The 19,091-nt window shown below is 41.5% G+C and overlaps 1 protein-coding gene across 7 annotated transcripts in view; it reads right to left on the bottom strand.

Annotated features, from left to right (window-relative positions):
- The window catches only part of SEMA6A (semaphorin 6A), a 115,571-nt gene that overhangs the window by 25,702 nt on the left and 70,778 nt on the right, over positions 1–19,091 (bottom strand). For 3 of the 7 annotated variants that reach the window (XM_062604459.1, XM_062604460.1, XM_062604461.1), the window contains exons 11-19: positions 17,438–17,569; positions 14,495–14,650; positions 12,344–12,520; positions 11,491–11,631; positions 11,307–11,387; positions 9,273–9,331; positions 7,437–7,457; positions 7,254–7,304; positions 190–354 (exon numbers count right to left, since the gene is read on the bottom strand). In XM_062604459.1, the coding sequence (XP_062460443.1) occupies positions 190–354; positions 7,254–7,304; positions 7,437–7,457; positions 9,273–9,331; positions 11,307–11,387; positions 11,491–11,631; positions 12,344–12,520; positions 14,495–14,650; positions 17,438–17,569 (983 nt within the window). The remainder of the gene's footprint in view (positions 1–189; positions 355–7,253; positions 7,305–7,436; positions 7,458–9,272; positions 9,332–11,306; positions 11,388–11,490; positions 11,632–12,343; positions 12,521–14,494; positions 14,651–17,437; positions 17,570–19,091) is intronic. The other 4 variants (XM_062604464.1, XM_062604463.1, XM_062604465.1 and 1 more) reach the window with 4 other exon arrangements.

The following is a 19,091-nucleotide window of genomic DNA, read 5'->3' as shown; positions in this document are numbered from 1 at the left end:
TTTCCTCAGGCAGTGAATTATCTAGGACTGGGACTGAAATTGGCTGTTTAGTTTCAGGCTTTACGATAAGCTTTTAATTATAGCACAGGAGTTTCATTACATGTTACTCCGAGCCAGCTGGAAGCAGTTACACTTTAGTCCTCCCCCCACCATGCTCCTCACCACAGGACGTCATTTCCAAGGCCTTACCCTTCTTGTCTTGATGATTATGGGATGAAACTGCCACATATGGATCTGTATTTTCAGATGAACCAAGCGGATCCTTCCAATCCAGCATGCGTCCCCTAGCATCATAACCCTGTCGAGCGTGAGAGTCGGAAGTGGTGGTGCTTGGGACTAGGGAACTGGAGTGTCCTGTTTACATTATAAATACAGGTAGGGAAGACAAGTCTCATTAGTCACTTACCATGCTATCTTCCCACACTCAGGAATGCACATACTGCTTTCTTTTGGTGATGGGTGAACTTCTTGTCTTAGGCTGAGCAGTGTTTCCAAAGTCCTTCAAAGCATGGCCTCAAGGAAATGGAATTTGAACCTTCCAGATCAGGGTGTTAAAAGGTGTGTGCACACCTTCAGCTGCCACTGAGCTGGCGGTTATGTTCTTTTATTCAACAGAGTTATATGCATGTGAAAGAGGGTGAGCACACTTCATCTGAGTCAAGCATCCTCCATCTAGATTTATACACACCTGACTGATGCTGAAATGTCAGCCCATGTGTCTAGTACTGGCTTAGCTAAAAAGCAATTTTAAAACCAATCTGAAATGGAATAACTTCTAATATGGCTGAAACAGAAGGGGAATGCCACAAAGGCTATAAAATGGTGACAGCAGTGGGTCTCTGTCCCATGCTCCCAGAGGAATGAAGGACTGCCAGGCATCAGCCTGCTTGTGCTGCAGCACTGCCCTCTGGATAGGAGATGTGCAGGGCCCAGCAGCCACTTGCACCTGTGTGCACCCTTGCCATTGGTTCTGTCTGAGCTCACAGAACCAACTGGCTCTGAGACAAGCATGAAGCCAAACATCATTACTGCTCAGAGAGATAGTGAAGATAACGTTTGACTAAATGGACCTCCCCAGAACCCGCGACTCCATTGGCTGCTGGACAGAGGTCTTGCATGCCTTTTTTCCATTACAGCTACTCTAGACATTGTTACTGTTGTCCTGAATAAGGCTGAGAAGTTCCTTGCCTATCAAATACATCCCAACAAACAGCACATACATAGGACATGCCCTGATGGAAACACCACACAGTTTTATCAGTGATTTGGCTGGGGTAGAGCCGTGTCTGTAGGCTCGCATGTCTTTCACTGCTGGATCCTAATAAGTATGTCAGCACCCAAAATGTTTGGATTGCATGGAGTCTGCCGTCTCTGAAAGATGGCTCCAACCTGGACTTCCCAGTGGCTTGGGCTGCTCTGTTGCTACTGTGATGGGGACACCAAAACTCCATTCATACCACAACATTTTGACCTCAAAACCACGCATGCCTCTGAAAGTTCCCTTCTGGCACATGTTTCCAAATGAATTATTTTCAGTGAGACTCAAGGAGTTCTGGGCCTAGTTAATTTGATGTGGAGTAATTTCCCTTTCCTACCTTCCTGAAAGACACCATCGGAAGAGGTTTCTGAAACATGCTCAAACACAAACTAAGAGGATTATTCACAGGACAGAATGGCAGATAACACTTAACTCTTCGGATAACACCGGACAGACTGACAGCAGCCCTCCTTTCTCCTGCCTCCTTTTTAACAGCCCATCAAATTTATTTTCCTTCCTTCAATGTGACTCCTTGGAGAGGAGTCCAATCACCAGGCTACACATTGCGAGGCAGTGACTCTCCCCTGGATCCTTCTCTTGACATTGTTTCACTGCTCAGAAAAATAACTTGAGACTCACTGGGGCAGAGGTAGAGCAACACAAGGAGCCCAAATTTAAAGCCTCACAGAGAAGGCACAGAGCTGGGCAGTTGGAGACTGTGCTTCTGTAGTTTATTTTAAACAGTCACTGGATAAGCACAAAGCTTTTGGATGCTTCATCTCAAAAAGGCTGCTTTGAACGGCTTCTAAAGCCACCCAGACCCAGCTCTCAGATGCACAAGAGAGAGCTGATGAACCCAGTTTCTCTCCCTCAGTCAAAAATCTAAATGTTGGCCACCAGTGCTGCCATGCTTTACAGGCATCCATGTGCTTTGTTTTATCCATCCCTTTCACTACCTTCATGGGGCTGAACTACTGGCAAAGTCAGCAAAAACGCTGCAACTTCTGTTAAGATGGTGCTGTGATTTAAATAAGTACTGCTGAATATTAATGATCTTACAGGAATAAAATGTCTGCTCGTCTGTATATTTTTGAGGAGCCCTTTTAATTTACTGCAAACAAATATATATATAGCAGCGCTTTGGACAGTGTTTTGCATAGAACATAGACAAAACTAACTCCTGTAACTGGTCTACTTAGCAGAAAAAAATGGTCAAATTCACAGTGTTCTCACCATGAAGCCAACCTTTGGCTACTACAGCTAATCATTAACACAATTCAGCTCTGGACCTCAGGCTGAAGGCATATGCTGACAAGGGCACTGGATTAATTTTTACCTCTCATGATAGGTACTGTGGTTTTTCCCAGCTACCTTTCTTTAAGACAACAAATTCAAGGCTGTATTTTGTTGAAGAGCTTTTAATGTTACTCAAATAGAGAACAGAAGCCAAACGTTATCCACTTCTAAAAGGTTTTGATAAGCCACAGCATGGCTGGGAGCACTGGTAACACACATGTAGATGGGCGATACACTCTGATCCAAACGTGCTGCCTGCTCTGCAGCAGTCCTGCAGCAGGGCTGCTTATTTCCAAAAGGACAGGTAGAGGTACAGCAACTGAAAAGATGTGCCCTCTTGAAGCAAGAATACGCTGGAGCATGAAAGCGTTCAACTCTGCACCATTTTACGCTTGTCAACTCCTGTGCTCATGCCCAAGAAATAAGAGAAATAACTGGACAGAGAACAGGCCAGAAAATGGAAATCATGATATTTCTATGTCTTCTCTTCCCTGAGGACTAAACCACAGTGTCAGCATTCATGGGGTTTGCCAAGTTAATACCCCATTCAGCAACCACAATTATGTGTACGATATTGGTCAGCCTGCAAAAAGTGCTGCATGCAACATAAGAAAACAATTAGTTGTAGCTTGATAAGGAGGCAAAAGAGAAGAAAATCTTGCCAAGTAGCAATCATATTTTATGCCTGTGTTTGATATGCATTTATATACTCATATATATCTTTGCCCAGACACTTGCACCTTAGGTGTGCTTAAAGGTGACATTCTAAAGAAAAGCCATAAGTATGGTTAAAGGAAAACATTCCTTAATACAGTAATTTAGAGGAAATATATGCCAAAGGGACACATTTTCTGGGGAAAAAAAAAAAAAAAAAAAAGATTTCCTGAACCATATGCTGCAAATACACAGAAAACTTCTTTGTAATGGAAAGCTAAGGCTTTGTGAAGATACTGATGTATACCAGATGGTCGTTAGGTAGAGAAGAGTTTCACCCAAACAAGAAATCAGTCTATTCACTCTGTTACTAAAGTGTTAGTCTAGTACACACTGAGAAACAACCTTCCACACCTAACCAAGACAACCTCTCTTCCACCTGACTTTGGGGAAACAAAGCAGGAGTAGATTAGACCTTAACAGCCTGTCCCACTTGTGTTTGAGCTGTATTTTGCAAACGCTTACTACTGGACAGTGGCTGTTCCCGTAAGCGGAATCACTGTGTCCTATAAGTGCCCTTACAGCCAATACTGCTGGATGAACTTCACCTCTGAGCATAATGGCACCACATATGCATGAGGTAGTTAAGTTTCTCTTATAAACAGAGAAAAGACTGAAGTGGCAGGCAATGCAGTCCTGGCCCTTTCACACACAATCATTATTAAACCTTTACAATGTGTTGTATAGCTTGCAACATGTAGTGAACCTTTTTTTCCCATTATACCATTTTTACCTGTGTAAATAAGCTTTCCTGCAATTTAAAGAGAGTTTAAAATTTTGAGGTGTGCTGAGGACCTCTGTTAATATTGGTTAATACCTAAACATCTAGGAAACAATTCTGCCTCTGTTTTAAAACAAACCACCTGAAAACCTGCAGAGACAGTACTTTTCAAACTTACATGTTTAAAGCAAACATGTAAAAATCAAAACAGACACTCAAAAAAAAAAAAAAGCCCAACTGGCTTACGTGCTTCCATTATTTGGAAAAACTTTTCGTTTGGAGTACTGTAATCAAGTAACAGAAGGAGAGGAAAAGCATTTAGTGTCTACAGGCATGGATAATGATTCAGAAGGGCTACACTTTGTAACTATAGCTCATTCTGAAGTGTACTTGTAAAATATAAGCAGGTTTTTTTCAGGTTTAAAACAAAGACAGGTATTCAATACATATTTGATAGTTGCTCTAATATGTGCAAGTCATTAGGATCTCAGAGGTTAAGATGTCTGCACACTATCCTATTAACAGCTATAGCTGACAATTAGAAGGAAAGGCTAAATCAATACTACAGAGGGAGAAAGAACTATGTCTGGGGGGTAAAATAAGGGCCCAATTCACTAAGGATTGATGTTTCCAAAGGTAATTGAAGCTGCTTGAAATTTTGCAGAAGAATCTAGCCTAATCTCCTTGTTTAAATATGTGGTTCTTGCATCATTTCTCTCTGATGTTCTGCAGCCAGACCTTCAGCCTGCTATCTTCTCCTTGGGTTTCAAAAGGGATGCACTTGAGCAGTCACCTGTGTGGACTTTACTTGTTTACAACCCATCACATGAGACTGCCCCAGAAAAGGGAGCCCACCTGCCAAATTCAGGAGGAGGCTGATGACAAGAATACAAAGATTAAGGGCTTGGTTCTCCTTTCATTCATAGTGCCACAGATGGGGAGTAAGCCTGTTGAAGTGAACTGATTTACAGTGGAGTAAATCAAGGGAATCAGGCCTTATGATGTCTTTTGCAACTGGTGTTTCAAATGCCTTTAGATACATTTAGTCTACTGGGTCCAAAAGCACCCTGAGCATTCACTTGTTACTATTCTGGTATATCCCAGCATGCTGCAGTTTAATCTATTAAGAAATATGATTTGCTTATGCATTTAACTGTACTCAATAAAAATGCACCACTGATAAAATTTTCATTTTCTCAAGAAAAAGATTCAGAGCAGTCACTACAGTTACCAAACATGAGCATGTTTACTGAGACTGGTTTACTACCTCATGCTGTAATTTTATACACTCCTTATGTGGAAGATCAATAGAGGTGACTAGCACATTTCCTTTCATATTTTGCCATGGTAGGTGAAAAAAATAACTTCAGTAATATCAGAATGGGTATTTTCACTAAACCCATAAAAGGAAGAGCTGACTTGTCTAAAGACCACTTTATCAGGATGTACCTGAGAGGGGTCAGTGAAGTCATCTGTGAAAGACAGGGCGTAAGTGGGAACCAATGCTAATATTGGGTCTGCATTTCTCCACTGCATCTGCCAGCAGGGTCCTGCTCAAAGAGCTGGGTTAATTCCTGGAGTCTGTCTTGCCTGGACAGTAAAATGGACTCCCTTCTTACTTGTACTCCCAGCTTTTTTCACTCTGCTGCTCACTTGAATAACTTTTCAGGTTTCCTGGTCATATTAAAATATCAGCTTTTGCTAAAGTCCCTACTAATATGGTAGCTGATGGGATCAACAGCCACAGCCCCACAGATGTAACTGTTCACCCTACAAACGCGCTTAGAAGCAGGAAATCTAGAACATTTCTGGTAGCACATCAGCACTACGCAATGGCCATATTCTTTATCTTTACATTCAGCAGTACAAATTTAATTATTACTATTCTTTAATTACTGTTTTGTGCATTGGAAATACAATTTTCAAATGAAAGAAAGTACAAGCTGTATATGCAGATGAAACCATGAGTCTTCCACACGTTATTCAACTTGTCTTTGATCTTGTACATTTCCTTCAATGGTTTTCATTATCATACTTTCAAACAAGTTTCACCTGCACATTTTCCATTTCCTGGTAATAAAGAATATGGCGAATTTGATTTTATTTTTAAAATGCTGAACAGCATTACTGTGCCTCCAGTTATTTATATTCTGCTGTACTGAGCTGTCATTGGTTCTGGTTTGTACCTACATGTTTTGCAGGCACAAGATGAAAGTCTCTATTAAATGGTCATAGTAATTGCACGCTAACCTACCTCTTGCTACATTGAGCCAAACATATGGTGGATCTGCCCTACTGCTGGTGAACTATTAGTCTTTTACAGCCTGCAAACAACTTCACAAGCAAGCTCCCATTCCACATGGCAATTCTGTGTTGACTTCACTGGGAGCAATACCGCATATCCTCTTAGCTTGTGAGTACTTCTCTGTGTGCAGGATGTATATGAAGACAAATTACTGCAATATAGGTCTAGGTTTGAATTTAAAGTGATTATTTATTTTGCAATAATTCCTCATGAAGACATTTATTCTGTATTCCAAGTACTAGAGTAATCCACTTCGAAATATACAGAACAAAGTAGTGGAAAGCACTATGAGCACAGATTAACAGCTGCCTCATGGGAAACTGCTACTCTAGTCTTGCAGAAATGCTCTTCTTCAGCTCAGGTAATTTAATTTGCTATGTGAAACCCCTTTTTTTTTTTTTTTTGACTGACAGATACTGCGAGCTTGGGTAACAGAAATGACTCACCCTAGCAGTGCCCTGCAGGAGTCAAGGCATAACCCAGTCTCAGCTCACATGGTTAATTTTCCTTCTGAGAGATCTTTCTGTAACCCAGGGACAGTTCTGCCCCTTTCCCTGAGGTATCTCTGACTGTCTGCTGCAGCAGTCATGACACCAGCCTCATGACGAAACATGAGTGGGAAGTTGCTATCTTGTTTTTCCTGGTAAATAGGTAGGATGCATCATTGTACCCAAGTGTTCCTTTCTCTGTGTGTTCAGATGAAGCATGCTCCTGATGTCTGCTCATATCCCATTAAAACACGCCAAATCTTACTTCAATTCAATGGAGATAGTTTTGAGGGAAGACTAGAAAAGACAGATTGAGAATCAAGAGGTATGACTCAATCCTAGTTGTGATTAGTGAATCAGGCCCTCAGACCAAGACAAAACAAGTATTATAGGGCAACGACTATTTGAGTACAGAAGCTACTAGCTAAGACAAGGATCAGGAGGAATTTTTAAAAACACCCATAAACTGACCATACACTGTGTCGTAAGACATTTCATGATCAGGTGAAGCTGTTGAGATGTCTATGAACAAAATAAATTGGGAAGAAACATTAAGCAAAACAAAAATATGAAAATACTCAAGATTTTAGTAAAAAGTGATTCCTCCAAAATGGATTTACTGTCAGTAAATAATGAAACTAAGAACTTCCTTACCATTCAGGGCTACGAAGGAATCTGAAAGACAAATAACAGGGGAAAAATCATTATTTTTCTCTCTTTTTTTATTTTTTACTCTTTTGCTGCTAGCAATCTTCTATTCTACAACTGATATTTATGTGATTAGTACCCTAATGACCCAGGCAAAACTAATATTCAGATATACCTGAAAACATTGTCTGTCTCTGAAAGTGTTCATGGCCAGCCTTGTGCAAGGGAAACCAACAAGGAAGGCCAATGTCCTCCCTGCCATGGCTTTCTTTGTAAGATCAAGTCTTTTTCTAACATGAGGCAATACAAGTGATGCAGCCAGCAGTGGGAGTCAGTGAGGACGAAACTCAAATGACCCAAGACCACACGAAGTAGTAAGATCAGCTGGGTTATCAGGGAATTAAATCTACGCCTTTGCAGTGTCAAGGTTCAATGCATCATTCAGGGATAAAGAGGGATTTAAGCAGGGTATAGGCTTTGATCTCTCTGCACAGAAACAGACGTTTCACCATGAGCAAAATGTGCTGTTTCTGAACAATTTCCTACCTCTATTTTATATTTAACTGATATTAGGTACCCTTCACTTTTGTCTAACCTATTTGCCCAAGGAGAGCAGAACAGTCTGAAAGGGCAAAGTTGCATCAGCTGGGAATTGACCTGATTTTGGTGCTAACAGGGAGAACAGGAGGGACTATGTGTACATCTCCTTCAAAAAACTTTGAGACAGCCTACATAACCCTGTCTTAGGGCAGAGGAATGTGTAGCTGAGATGAAGGGAGGGCATGCAGAGGCTGAATCCTTGTACTCCCCCAAGCACAGTGACCACAGTAGTAAGTGGCTCTTGAACAAGGATGCACAAGGCATGAGAAGGCTCTGTCTTTCTCCAGAGTAGCTGGCCAGCACTGTATCCCAAGGCACATTCTAGCCCTTCATTATTTTGTTCTGTATTCCAAAAAGTAATGACTCTCTCACTGTACATTACTTCCTCACCTTCAGCAGTTTTATTGCATGTACAGGCATCAGTGCAAAGTGCACTGAAAAGAATGTGATTCTTGATTTTGTAAGGTTTATAAACAATACTCAGGGCTCAGAATTACACTTGGCAAGAACATTCGGAACAAGAGCTGCCCTGAACATAGATGTTGGTATTCCTGAAGGTTGAGAAACTAGCATGTAAGGTTTCTTTGCATGCAGTGCAATCTGTACAATTTTAAGCACCTCAGTGAAAAATGTAAATGGTTAAAGACTGTGTTTAAGGTTCCAACTCAAGCTGTCAGTACCTAAGGTTTACCATTAATATTTCTTAGGCAGGGTCAGTAGTGACTGGCTCTTAATACTGCTATGTTGTCCAGCCTGTATGTAAAATCCACTAAGGTTCACAAAGTAAGTAGCTGCCACTTCTTGATATGGATCCAAAGCTGAAGATATATTTCAGTCTCTCCCTGTCCTTCATGGGAATGTAGTACAAGTCACATTCTACATGAAGAAACCAAGCCGCTTCTTGTGCAGCTACATAAACAACCCAACTATGATGGGTAACAAAGACAATGAACATCCAATTCATTATGTCATTGCTACAATCAATATCCTCTAGAACTGAGGTTTTCTCACAACTAACTGCTTTGAAGTCTGGTGTTTGCATAAATCACACCAACTGAGCAATTTTCCTTATAAACATTTAAACAACCATTCCTCGTCTGAACCTGTACCATTTGCTGTCATTGCTGTCCCTGTTGTGGCTTACATATTGCTACCAAAGAACGTCCAACAGGTAATGGTGATTTGAGGCATTCAGAAGAACTCTGTGACACATGGTAAATAGAGGGTAGAAGATTTGCTTACTTTGGCAGTCACCCAGTCCATCTGTATTGCCATGCTCTATGTCCTGTTCAAATGCCAGTCTAAATAATAGGAAAATACAAAACAGTATGAATAACAACAGTCGTAGGCATGACCAGAAAGAAATTATCAAATGTTCAACTGAAATAAAGCCCTGCCATAAAACTGGCCATTCCTTTGGAACCTCCACAAAAAGGCTGAAAAAATTGCTACACAGAGCTATTTATCATTGCTTAATGATTTCTTGGCTTCTGATAATGCTTCTTCTTTACATGATTACTTTTTAAAAATCCACTGTATGCCTTGTTGTCAAAGAAGGTGAACAGATTCAAACCTTTTAAACTCTTAACTCTATCATAAATTATACTATCAGGAGCAATTATGATACTACCTTCACTTGTCCATATAGTAGACAAGGTGCACTAATACTTGATGTGAGAAGGAAGGTCACCCATTGGGTAGGTGGTGTGCTGGGGAAAGACGACCTGTGTTTGAACAGTCACTTAGGTACTGCGCTGGATGAGGATGCAAGGCATAAGTACCAGTCCACTGATGGCATTCCACTGAACTCAAGGGTCTTTTCTGAAAAAACACTCACAGGCTATTCTAGCTGGCATACCCAATTTACACTGCTAACCTCTGCCTGTGATTTTGGGTAACTAGTGAAGCTGTTCTTTCAACTTCCTGTACAATTAAAGATGAGTGACAAGAGCCTTGGAAAACGTCCAAAACAAGCCCTTGTCTGCATTAGTTAGGATCCTGCCCTTGAGGCATAATCATCCTTGCAGACACCTCATTCCCAACTCCGTATTCTTAAAATTCCTGCTCAAGTGTCACCTACTCCAGCAGGGCACCTAACATCTCTGCCAACTGTTGGCTAGTTTACAAGTTCCCTAGACATCTTCTCTGCTGAGCTGGATCCCCTTCCTAAATGTTATGCACTGGATGGAGAGCGACCTGCCTTGCTCACCTCTGGAATGCACCACTGCAAATTGCGCTGCCTCTGTCTCTATGGATCTATTGATAAACATGGAAGCTGCTTTTACAGTAAGGTATGTAAGTTCCCTACAACATGCTATCGAAGTGCAAAAAGACTCAAGCATTTTGGGAATACTGAGAAAACCTGGTATGGACACAGGTCAATTTTAACATTATTCTACCAAATGTCCAGTCAGGAACAGTCCACACGCTCACAGTAAAGCATATAAAAAAAAAATACAGCTGTAGCATGCCCACTGGACAAAACTATTTAAGCTGAATTAGGAAATTAAGAGCAAGACACAAGCACAGGAATAGTAACTCATCCATTACATATTGAAGACCCGTTCAGGAGCAGGGTTAAGTGGGGGGAGCAGTGGGTCTGTCGAGGTTGTGTGGTGTTGTGCTACATTTGCACCACTACCCTGAGGAAGTATAGCTTCACCTTAGAGTGGGCAAGCATGAGGTGTGTCAGATGTGGCCAAGAAATGATATCTCTGAAGGGGATCAGCTCCCTGCAAGAAGGCTTTAGTAACCGCATTTAAACAAACCTTCACAGACTTTCATTATTGTAAGATAATTAAATTCCATGGTTAAGGAAGGGGAGATCCAGCACTTCTCTGAATCTGCTTTAAGCTCTTATTGTGCTCTGATTCCTCTTAGTAATGCACAGTAAATTAGAAGGACTGGTTTTGTTTTCAATGGACAAATTGCTTCAGTAATTTAATTTGGATTCTACTGCCTCTTTAATCAGCTGTGATGGCTCCAGTGTGGGCTGGTCCAGATATACCCATCCAGTTCCCTCCTTTCAATAACACACAACCTTAGTACAGCTCTTTCATTTTCTTCCTCCTCCTCCTTTAGCAGTTACCAATCAGCTGAGAGTTCACATCAGAAAACTTTGTAAGACATTTCAGGGTTGAATGCAAATAAGGTAGAAACAAATACTTCCCACATTTTTCCTTTCCTAAGAGCTCCATGTTTCACATAGCTCTGCCCAAGACTGCCCGGCGCCACTGCCAGACCTTCACGTCCCGTCCAGCCAGAGCCCTTACTCACTTGGAGCCAAGGACCAGCTGTGTGCACACTCCGCTCTCCTTCATCCACCCGCAATATGGGTCCCTGGATGCTATGCAGGCCCTTGAGAAAGAAAAGCACAAGGTGGCATTCACGAGTGCTCCCGCCTTCCCCATGCCTGCAGTGGCAAGAAAACATGTTCTGACAGCCGCCTGAAAACACGTACTTTTTGCATTTGCCATGACGCTCGCAACGTCCCAGGGGAACCTTGATGACACAGGTGGAGAAGGCGACATACAGGGCACTGCTGGGCTTGTCAAGTTGCATGCCCACAATCCGCTTGTCCTCCACACCGTCGTAGCTGCACCTGATACAAAAACAAGTTTCAAATGGGTTCTGCTGGGAAACCAGATAAAACTTAATGATTCCTCAAGCTAAAGAATAAAACAAATCAACCCCAAAAGCTCCCCCAAAACAACCCAAGAATGGCAGAATTGAATACGGCAAAGAAAAGACCACACAATATAGCCACTAGAGCCACTGATACCATAAAAGTCAGTATTAAAAATACTGACAGGGGAATAAGAAGTGGAGGAAGACGGCACACCAGACAAGCTTTCTGAAGGGCCCTTCATATTTTTGTGTTTATTCTTCTCCAGTACTCAAAGTAGCTGAAATTTCTACATGATTATGGCTCACTTCAAAGCCCCTTTAGGCATATTTGAGGAAGATTGAAATGCAGGAAATTTCCCTTGGAGAGCAGCTTGCCGGTTGTTGAGTTATTTGGAGAGGAATCAGGTATTTTTTACAGGATTAGAAAATGAATCTTCCTTTGCAGAATTCACTTTTAATTATCCAGCAACTGCTGCATAGGATGGGCTATTTTCTACACTTACTGGAAAAAAAAAATCTTGTTGCAATGTAGAGACTGATAAGCAGACATCCCCTTCTCAAACAATTTAAAATTACTCAAAAAAACTTGGCTTCTCTAACTACTTCCCTTTTCATGGGACAGCCTACTCTGAGAAATTGGAAGTTCAAAGTCACCCATACACAAGTACAAAAAGTCAGATACACACTTTTCAGGATTGTAAATGTTCATCTCCTCCAGGAAAAGGCTGTCATTTAGGAAACCACTGTTTCCTGTCCGTGCCAAAAACTTCAGGATGATTCCCTTCTCTGATCCCAAGAAAACCACAGTGTAGTTCTGATATGGCCCAGCAGCAGAGTCCACGGCAATTTTGGTCAGGCGGTATCTAGAATAGCAACACAGCATTTTGCATCACTTGGGATTAGACTGCCATTTATTTTATTACATTTTCCATTTCAGAGAACTGTGCAGTAGCTTTCTAGCAAACATGTGTCCTGGGTTCAGCAGTAGCAGTCATTTTTCCCCTTCTTGGTAGCTGGTGTAGTGCAGTGTTTTGACTTTCAGCTCGGGAACAGAGCTGATAACAAGGATGTTTTGGTTTGGCCAAGGACTTTGTGAGCCTCATGCTCTGCCAGGGAGGAGGGGAAGCCAGGAGGAAGCAGAGACAGGACACCTGACCCAAACTGACCAAAGAGGTATTCCATACCACAGCACGTCATGCCCAGGAGGTAACTGGGAGTTAGCCGGAAGGGCTGAGAGACGGCAGGCTTGGAGGAGGTATCGGTCGGAGCTTGGTCGGGCTGGGGGGGGCGAGTTATCGGTCGGCTGGTGGTGAGATGATGTATTCTCTTCCCTTGTTATTTCCTTTATCATTGTTATCATTGGTGGTAGCAGTAGTGATTTGTGTTATACCTTAGTTACTAAACTGTTCTTATCTCAACCTGTGGGAGTTGCATTCTTTTCGATTCTCCTCTCCGTCCCTCCGAGAGCAGGGGGAGGGCAAGAAAGGGGGGGAAGTGAGCGAACGAATTACCTAACTGGGTTTAAACCACGACACCATGTAACGTATTTAAGCACTCTTCCTAGCTGAATAACCCTGTAAGTCAACACAGACAGCACCAGTTTGGGTACCAAATGGTGAGGAATTTTTGTGCGTTTGCCTGCAAGTCCATGTGTCCAACAGCCAGCAGAAGTGTTTGCAGAAAGCTGAATGGGGCCATTTAGGAATTACCCCAATCAAAAGCAAAGCACTGGCCTGGTGAGTTCTTCAGGCAGGGAAATAAAATTAGCACAGTGAATTTTATATTTTAATTTCAAGCTCTGTCACATTAAAAGCGGCAATAATGATAACTGATCTACATCCAACTTTCTTGGCAGGAAAAGCTGTGTCATTGCAATAGTGAAAAGCTAAAATGCGATTTTCCTCACTAAAAATAACCACACAACTGCCACTAAGTGAGTTGGGTGCTGAGATGATACTGAATCTTGGGATGACACAATTTGTTAAAACTGACTAGTGGTGATTTGGTACCAGTTATTGGGTACTGGTGATCAAAGGAAAATGTTTCGTAGAACTTGCTGCTCTCACCTTCGGTTAGAGGTATAGAACCTGACATAAAAACCTGACAGAAGATACATTAATAGAACTAAGTCACACCCTTCCAAAGCTAAACAGTACCTGGCATAAAACTCTACCCTTGTTCAGAGGGAGTGAGGAAAAAAGGCAAAAGTTAGTCATTCTATTCTGTTCACAACTGAAGGGTAGAAAGTAGTATAGTGACCCCAGCAAAGAGTGGGAATGTATTTGATAGGAAGGGGAAGGTGTACTTGAGGCTTGCTGATTCATGAGTCTTTGTTCAAATCCTTTCATTATTATTTTTCTCTTGTTGCCATAGAAAGGATACAGATTATGTGATTACTTCTGCCTGTACACTTCTGTAAACATTAAAACATACCAGTACATAACCCGACAGACATCTTCATATCCTGTGAACATATCCTGGTAGACATATTTATATCCTGTGTACATATCCCTGGGCTCTCTGCTGATCCTTGCCCAAAGTTTTCTACCGAGATGCCCCAAACACTTGACCCATAAGCCAAGAGGAGGGGTCAACCTTCCCCTCACAGCATTTCCTCCAACATCCGGTTTCAGCACAGCGTGGCTGGAAAGGACTGAGGTTTTTTCCTATCTATCTTGAAAGCTGCTCAGGGAATTCTGCAGCATCTGCTCAGTGCTGCCATTGTTCCTACTTGGATTCATGCCCAGCACACCAAGGATGTTTAGAGAGTTTAGGATTATTCTGAGCAAGACTATCAGCACAACTTGACAGCTACAATGAGCGCAAGAGGTACGTACCTGACCATTGTTCTCAGGAACCAGGGTCGATTGACAATGGAAGGTACAGCCTCATCCATCAGAGGATGTGTTTTGATGAAGTTCAGAGTATCATCCGGGAACTCGTTAGAGGTTACGTATTTTTCTAAGGACACAGAGCCAGCACAGCAACCAGGCCTAAATAAAACAAGAGGGTAAAGCCAGAACACTTACTTGATGCCTAGTTCAAATCTCCTTTTGTAATGAGGCCCTCAGTGAAATCTGACATGCATTACAAGGATTTAAATGGGGGATTGAGAAGTTTGGTGTACTTGTTCAGCCCCTCAGGGAAGGCCTAAAATCCTGCTATATCCTCCACTCAAAAGGACTTAACATGTCACCTAGAAGCACAAAGACAAATTTCTTTAGCAGGAGTGTGACATGCACAGTTTGTACTTCATCCACTGACATGGAACATAATCACTGCATGTGTGCATGGCTTGATGGGGCAAGGCGCAAGGGGCTTTCTGATCTGTAAATATCCTAGTGGACTGCTCTTTCCTGGAACAAAGGTAGTTCCTAACATACAGAAGGAAGTTGATCTTTTCAGCATCTGTGAAAGAAAGTTGGTTTCAGTCCTGTCAGGTAGAAAGTGGACTATCGGAGAAGACAACCCAGCAAGCAAACATATAAACAGAGGTTTTACCCTTCTTTCAATTTGGATGAGACAATTCAAATACAGTAAAACATTGAGGCTTTCACTAAAACTTAAATGCAAACCCGCTCACCCTATTTCCTAAAATCCACCCTGCTCTTCACAGGTACATTAACCTTTCTTTCTGGAGAGGTCATCTCTACACAGGAAGAAGCAAAATGATTCACCTATTATTCATATTTTGTGGGTTATTTTCGCCAACAAAAGGTCTATTTGCTCCCATTTCATAGACCATTATGATTCTTTAAGCCTTTGAGCCACTCTGAGATGGGAAGATAAAAGATGGACTACCCACTCATAAGTATGCTGCAGTGCCCAATTTTCATCTGATTTGATGTGGGTAGAGCCACCATCCTGAGTGGAATTATGCCAACTTGAACAAAATATAGAGTGGTTCTGTCATATCTGTCGCTTAGATTTAGATAAATATTCAAACCTTAGGAAAAATGTTATGTAGGAAGGTAGCATAGGACTGGAGGAGATTAGCTGGGTCAGTGGGTCTGGTCCCACACAGCTGCACAATAAGCACTACATGTAGAGACTCTGTGTTATTTCTTTTTGTATCCAAAATATTTTGGTTGTTTTGTAACTGCATATAGAATTAGCAATAGAGGCAAAGAAGGAGAAACCAAAGGCATCAGCAGTCCTTGCCAGGGCACTGATTCATAAGGTGACATTCTCAGAGAACTCTAGGGAGCAGCCTACCCCTTTTGGCACCATGGTCCCTATCATTTATGTATACCTAATCTGGAGGCCTATTTCCTCCTAAATGCTAATCACATGATAGGATTAATTCTTCTTTTTAATCTCAAAACTGATTTAATCGAATAAACATAAAACCAAGTAAACCCTGCTGTGCATCTCAGCCAAAAAAGGGAAGAGAGGCCCCTGAAAGGCTCAATGTGGTTCTTAGAAACGTTAGGATCAATAGGAGCACTAATGTTTCTGCACCATACAAAGATACCCAAATAAAACTCATATTATTTCAAAGGTGTCTTTTGGCTCTCATGCATTTCAATATGAGTTACAAGTAATGATTATTTCTACTAAGCAGATTAATGGCCAAATGTTACATGAAACAGTGTTCACCACTTCACTAGTGGCTAAGAAGGAGCTGTATTTTCCTGTCTTCATCATAACTGTTAGCTTGTTATTGGCTTATTCCACAAACTTCTGATGCAGCGCTCTCTTCTTCCTTCCCATCAGAAGAGAAGATTTCTCTCTCCTTTCCCCCTTTCCTGCCAGTATTCTCTGAGTAAGGCCCAAACAAAAGACCCTAGAGCCCTCAGGCAGCCCTGCACTACCAAGGTAGGCCATTGTGTCAATGAATTGTTGAAACACTGCAAAAAGGAGAAGAAAATCCAGCAGCAGTGCTAGCAGGTGCCTTACTAAGGCTGGGACTGGAAACAGACACAGAAGTTACCAGATTTTCCAGTCATCTTCAGGCTCTTCTTTTGAGTGACAACTTCAAAATAAAGACAGCATAGGAATACTATACTCAGCAACTCTAAAACATGATGGGTCAAATCTGGATTTAGGCAGAGACTCAGTTGCCACTAAAAAGTTTCATGCAATATTTTCTTCTGAAGTTATTTAGGATACCCCAAGCAATGTAAAACATACATTAAAGTGGTAGAGCTCAACTGAGATAGATAAATTAATTTGCTTCACCTACATTCATATCATGTTCTCAGGGCAAAGTGCCACTGGTGTAAATGAGTTAACTAGGGGCTGTCAACAGCAACCTGTACAAAACGAGCGCTTGTAGGAAATACGAAGAGGGTGTAATAGAGGAGCCACATGCAAAAAGGATGGAAGTGGAAGCAGTGAAAACAACTCATAGGAGGAATGAGGTAAACTGAATCTCCATTTTGATGGAATGCTGTTTTTTTGTCCCCATGATGCTTCCTCTGTGGCACATTAATTGCATGTTAGCTGCAGAACAGCAATCCACAGAACTGGTGCAGGCTTTGTAATAAGATATCCATTACTGAACCAATTTGCAACAGGTGTGTAATGCACACCACTCTTATGTGACAGATTATTCTGACCAAGTGGATCTGATGTTGGTTTGATTTATGTTACACAAATCTTGCTAAAGTGGAAAAATTCTCACTCAAATACCTTACATTCAAATGCAACTCAACTTCTAATTCACTGTTACAACATATATTTTCAACTGTATATGCACCTTACAAGGCTGTTCAAATTATCAAACCCCTCTGTTTTGTGTGCAGGAACAGAAGAACATTACTATACACGAAACATACCTGGGCTTGGGCACTCGTTCATCAGGAACTGGTGTCCATGTTGAGTCTGGAGACTTTTGTTCTTTGAATCTTCCAGTAAATACATTGGCAATGTCAAGCATGTCATAGGCACAGACTGCAGAGCCAGGGATGCTGCAAAGTGACATTTCCCATAAACTGTTACTGATTCTGCAGTTACGCATTAGATCTTGACTGAAAAAATGCCATATAGAAGACTTCCTGTCAGAGGCTACTTAATCCTGAACTCTGTAACCTCTGAGCATTGACAGGAAAAGCCAGCCCCATGGAAAAACCTGAAATATACCAGTTATCAGACAGCTCCTTCTAGAACAGTATGTTGCAAAGCCTCTACAGTAAGAAGCAATTGTAATAATCCTGAAGAAATGAAAGAATGTGTGAGACTCTGGGTACCACTGACAATGTATAAGGAGTAATAGCTAGTCTCATTCAGAGCCCATTATGTGAAAATTCAAGTTCTTGTAAGTTTCAGCATCTCTTGGCATTAATTCTCACAGTCCCTGTCATGGCTTCACTGCAGAAAGCTCAGAAGTTGGTGCTGATCAAACTGGGAGAATGCTGGAATGTACCACTGACCTGGCATTTACGTGTTATTACTCCATCCTCCCACAGCCTGATCTCCAAGTTTTCCCAGAAGAAAGGAGTGAATTATGCTCAAGAATTTGCTTAACTCAATGAGGTGTAAAGAGCTTATAGAAGCAAATTCCATTTTATTTTTAGATCATAAAGTTGTAAATTTCAGCTTTTTGATTATATGCATGCAAATCCCTAAACCTAATGATATCCTTACCTACATACTCTCTAAAAGGCTCAGGGGTTTCCCATGGTCAGTTACTTGGAAGCATGAACTATTCATTTACCCACCTTTCATTTTTTTAACACGAACTACTGTGTTTATGTCCGACTTCCACTGCTTGATTTTATCAGGTAAATAGCATCAACCCAGCTGGCTGAGGCTTTCAATCTTGCTTTTAGCTACTAGGTTATATATACACCAAAGAAAAATTGCAGGAACTATAATACTGTTGCAGAGAATAAAATTAAATTCATAAAGGTATATACATTGATAGTAACTGTTTAAATATTAAAACATTTTGAAATGATTATTACTGAAGAAAACAAGAAGCAGGGAGACAGTATTAGTCTTACTTCGATCTCCCCAGATTGTGTTTTTTATGGAAGGGAGATTCAAAGCTCTGTATTAATGTGATACTACACAGGAGGAGTTTTAAACAGAGGCAGCCACACGTATGTTGATGTAAGAGTTGGTGAAGGGTCTATTTGGCCACACATAGGACCTCACCCTAAAAGACACCTCGAGCTAAAAGACCCACTCCAGCTAGAAGATTTTGCACTTTGTTGAATTAAGCCCTAAAGAAAAAAAAAACCTAAAGTCTTGAGGAGTGCTGTAAAGAACTAAAAGCTCTGAGAACTGTGCTCAACCCATTACTACACAGTGACTACACGGAGTCATTGTGCTCAACCCTTAACTACACAGAGAAGGCTGCAACAACTTTCACTCTTGAGGATGGCATTTTGCAGGTCCACAGTGTGATAATGCCAAAAGGATGGAGTACTGTGGCTCACGGCCAAGGCATCGCCCAACCGCTGGACTACAACCTGTCACCAGCTCCTG

The sequence above is a fragment of the Pezoporus occidentalis genome, unplaced genomic scaffold, assembly GCF_034315485.1.
Source record: "Pezoporus occidentalis ecotype Australia unplaced genomic scaffold, CSIRO_AGI_Poc_V1 ctg86, whole genome shotgun sequence".
Lineage (NCBI taxonomy): Eukaryota > Metazoa > Chordata > Aves > Psittaciformes > Psittacidae > Pezoporus > Pezoporus occidentalis.
The sequence above is the reverse complement of the archived record's forward strand: the minus strand, read 5'-3'. Positions and strand labels throughout refer to the sequence as shown.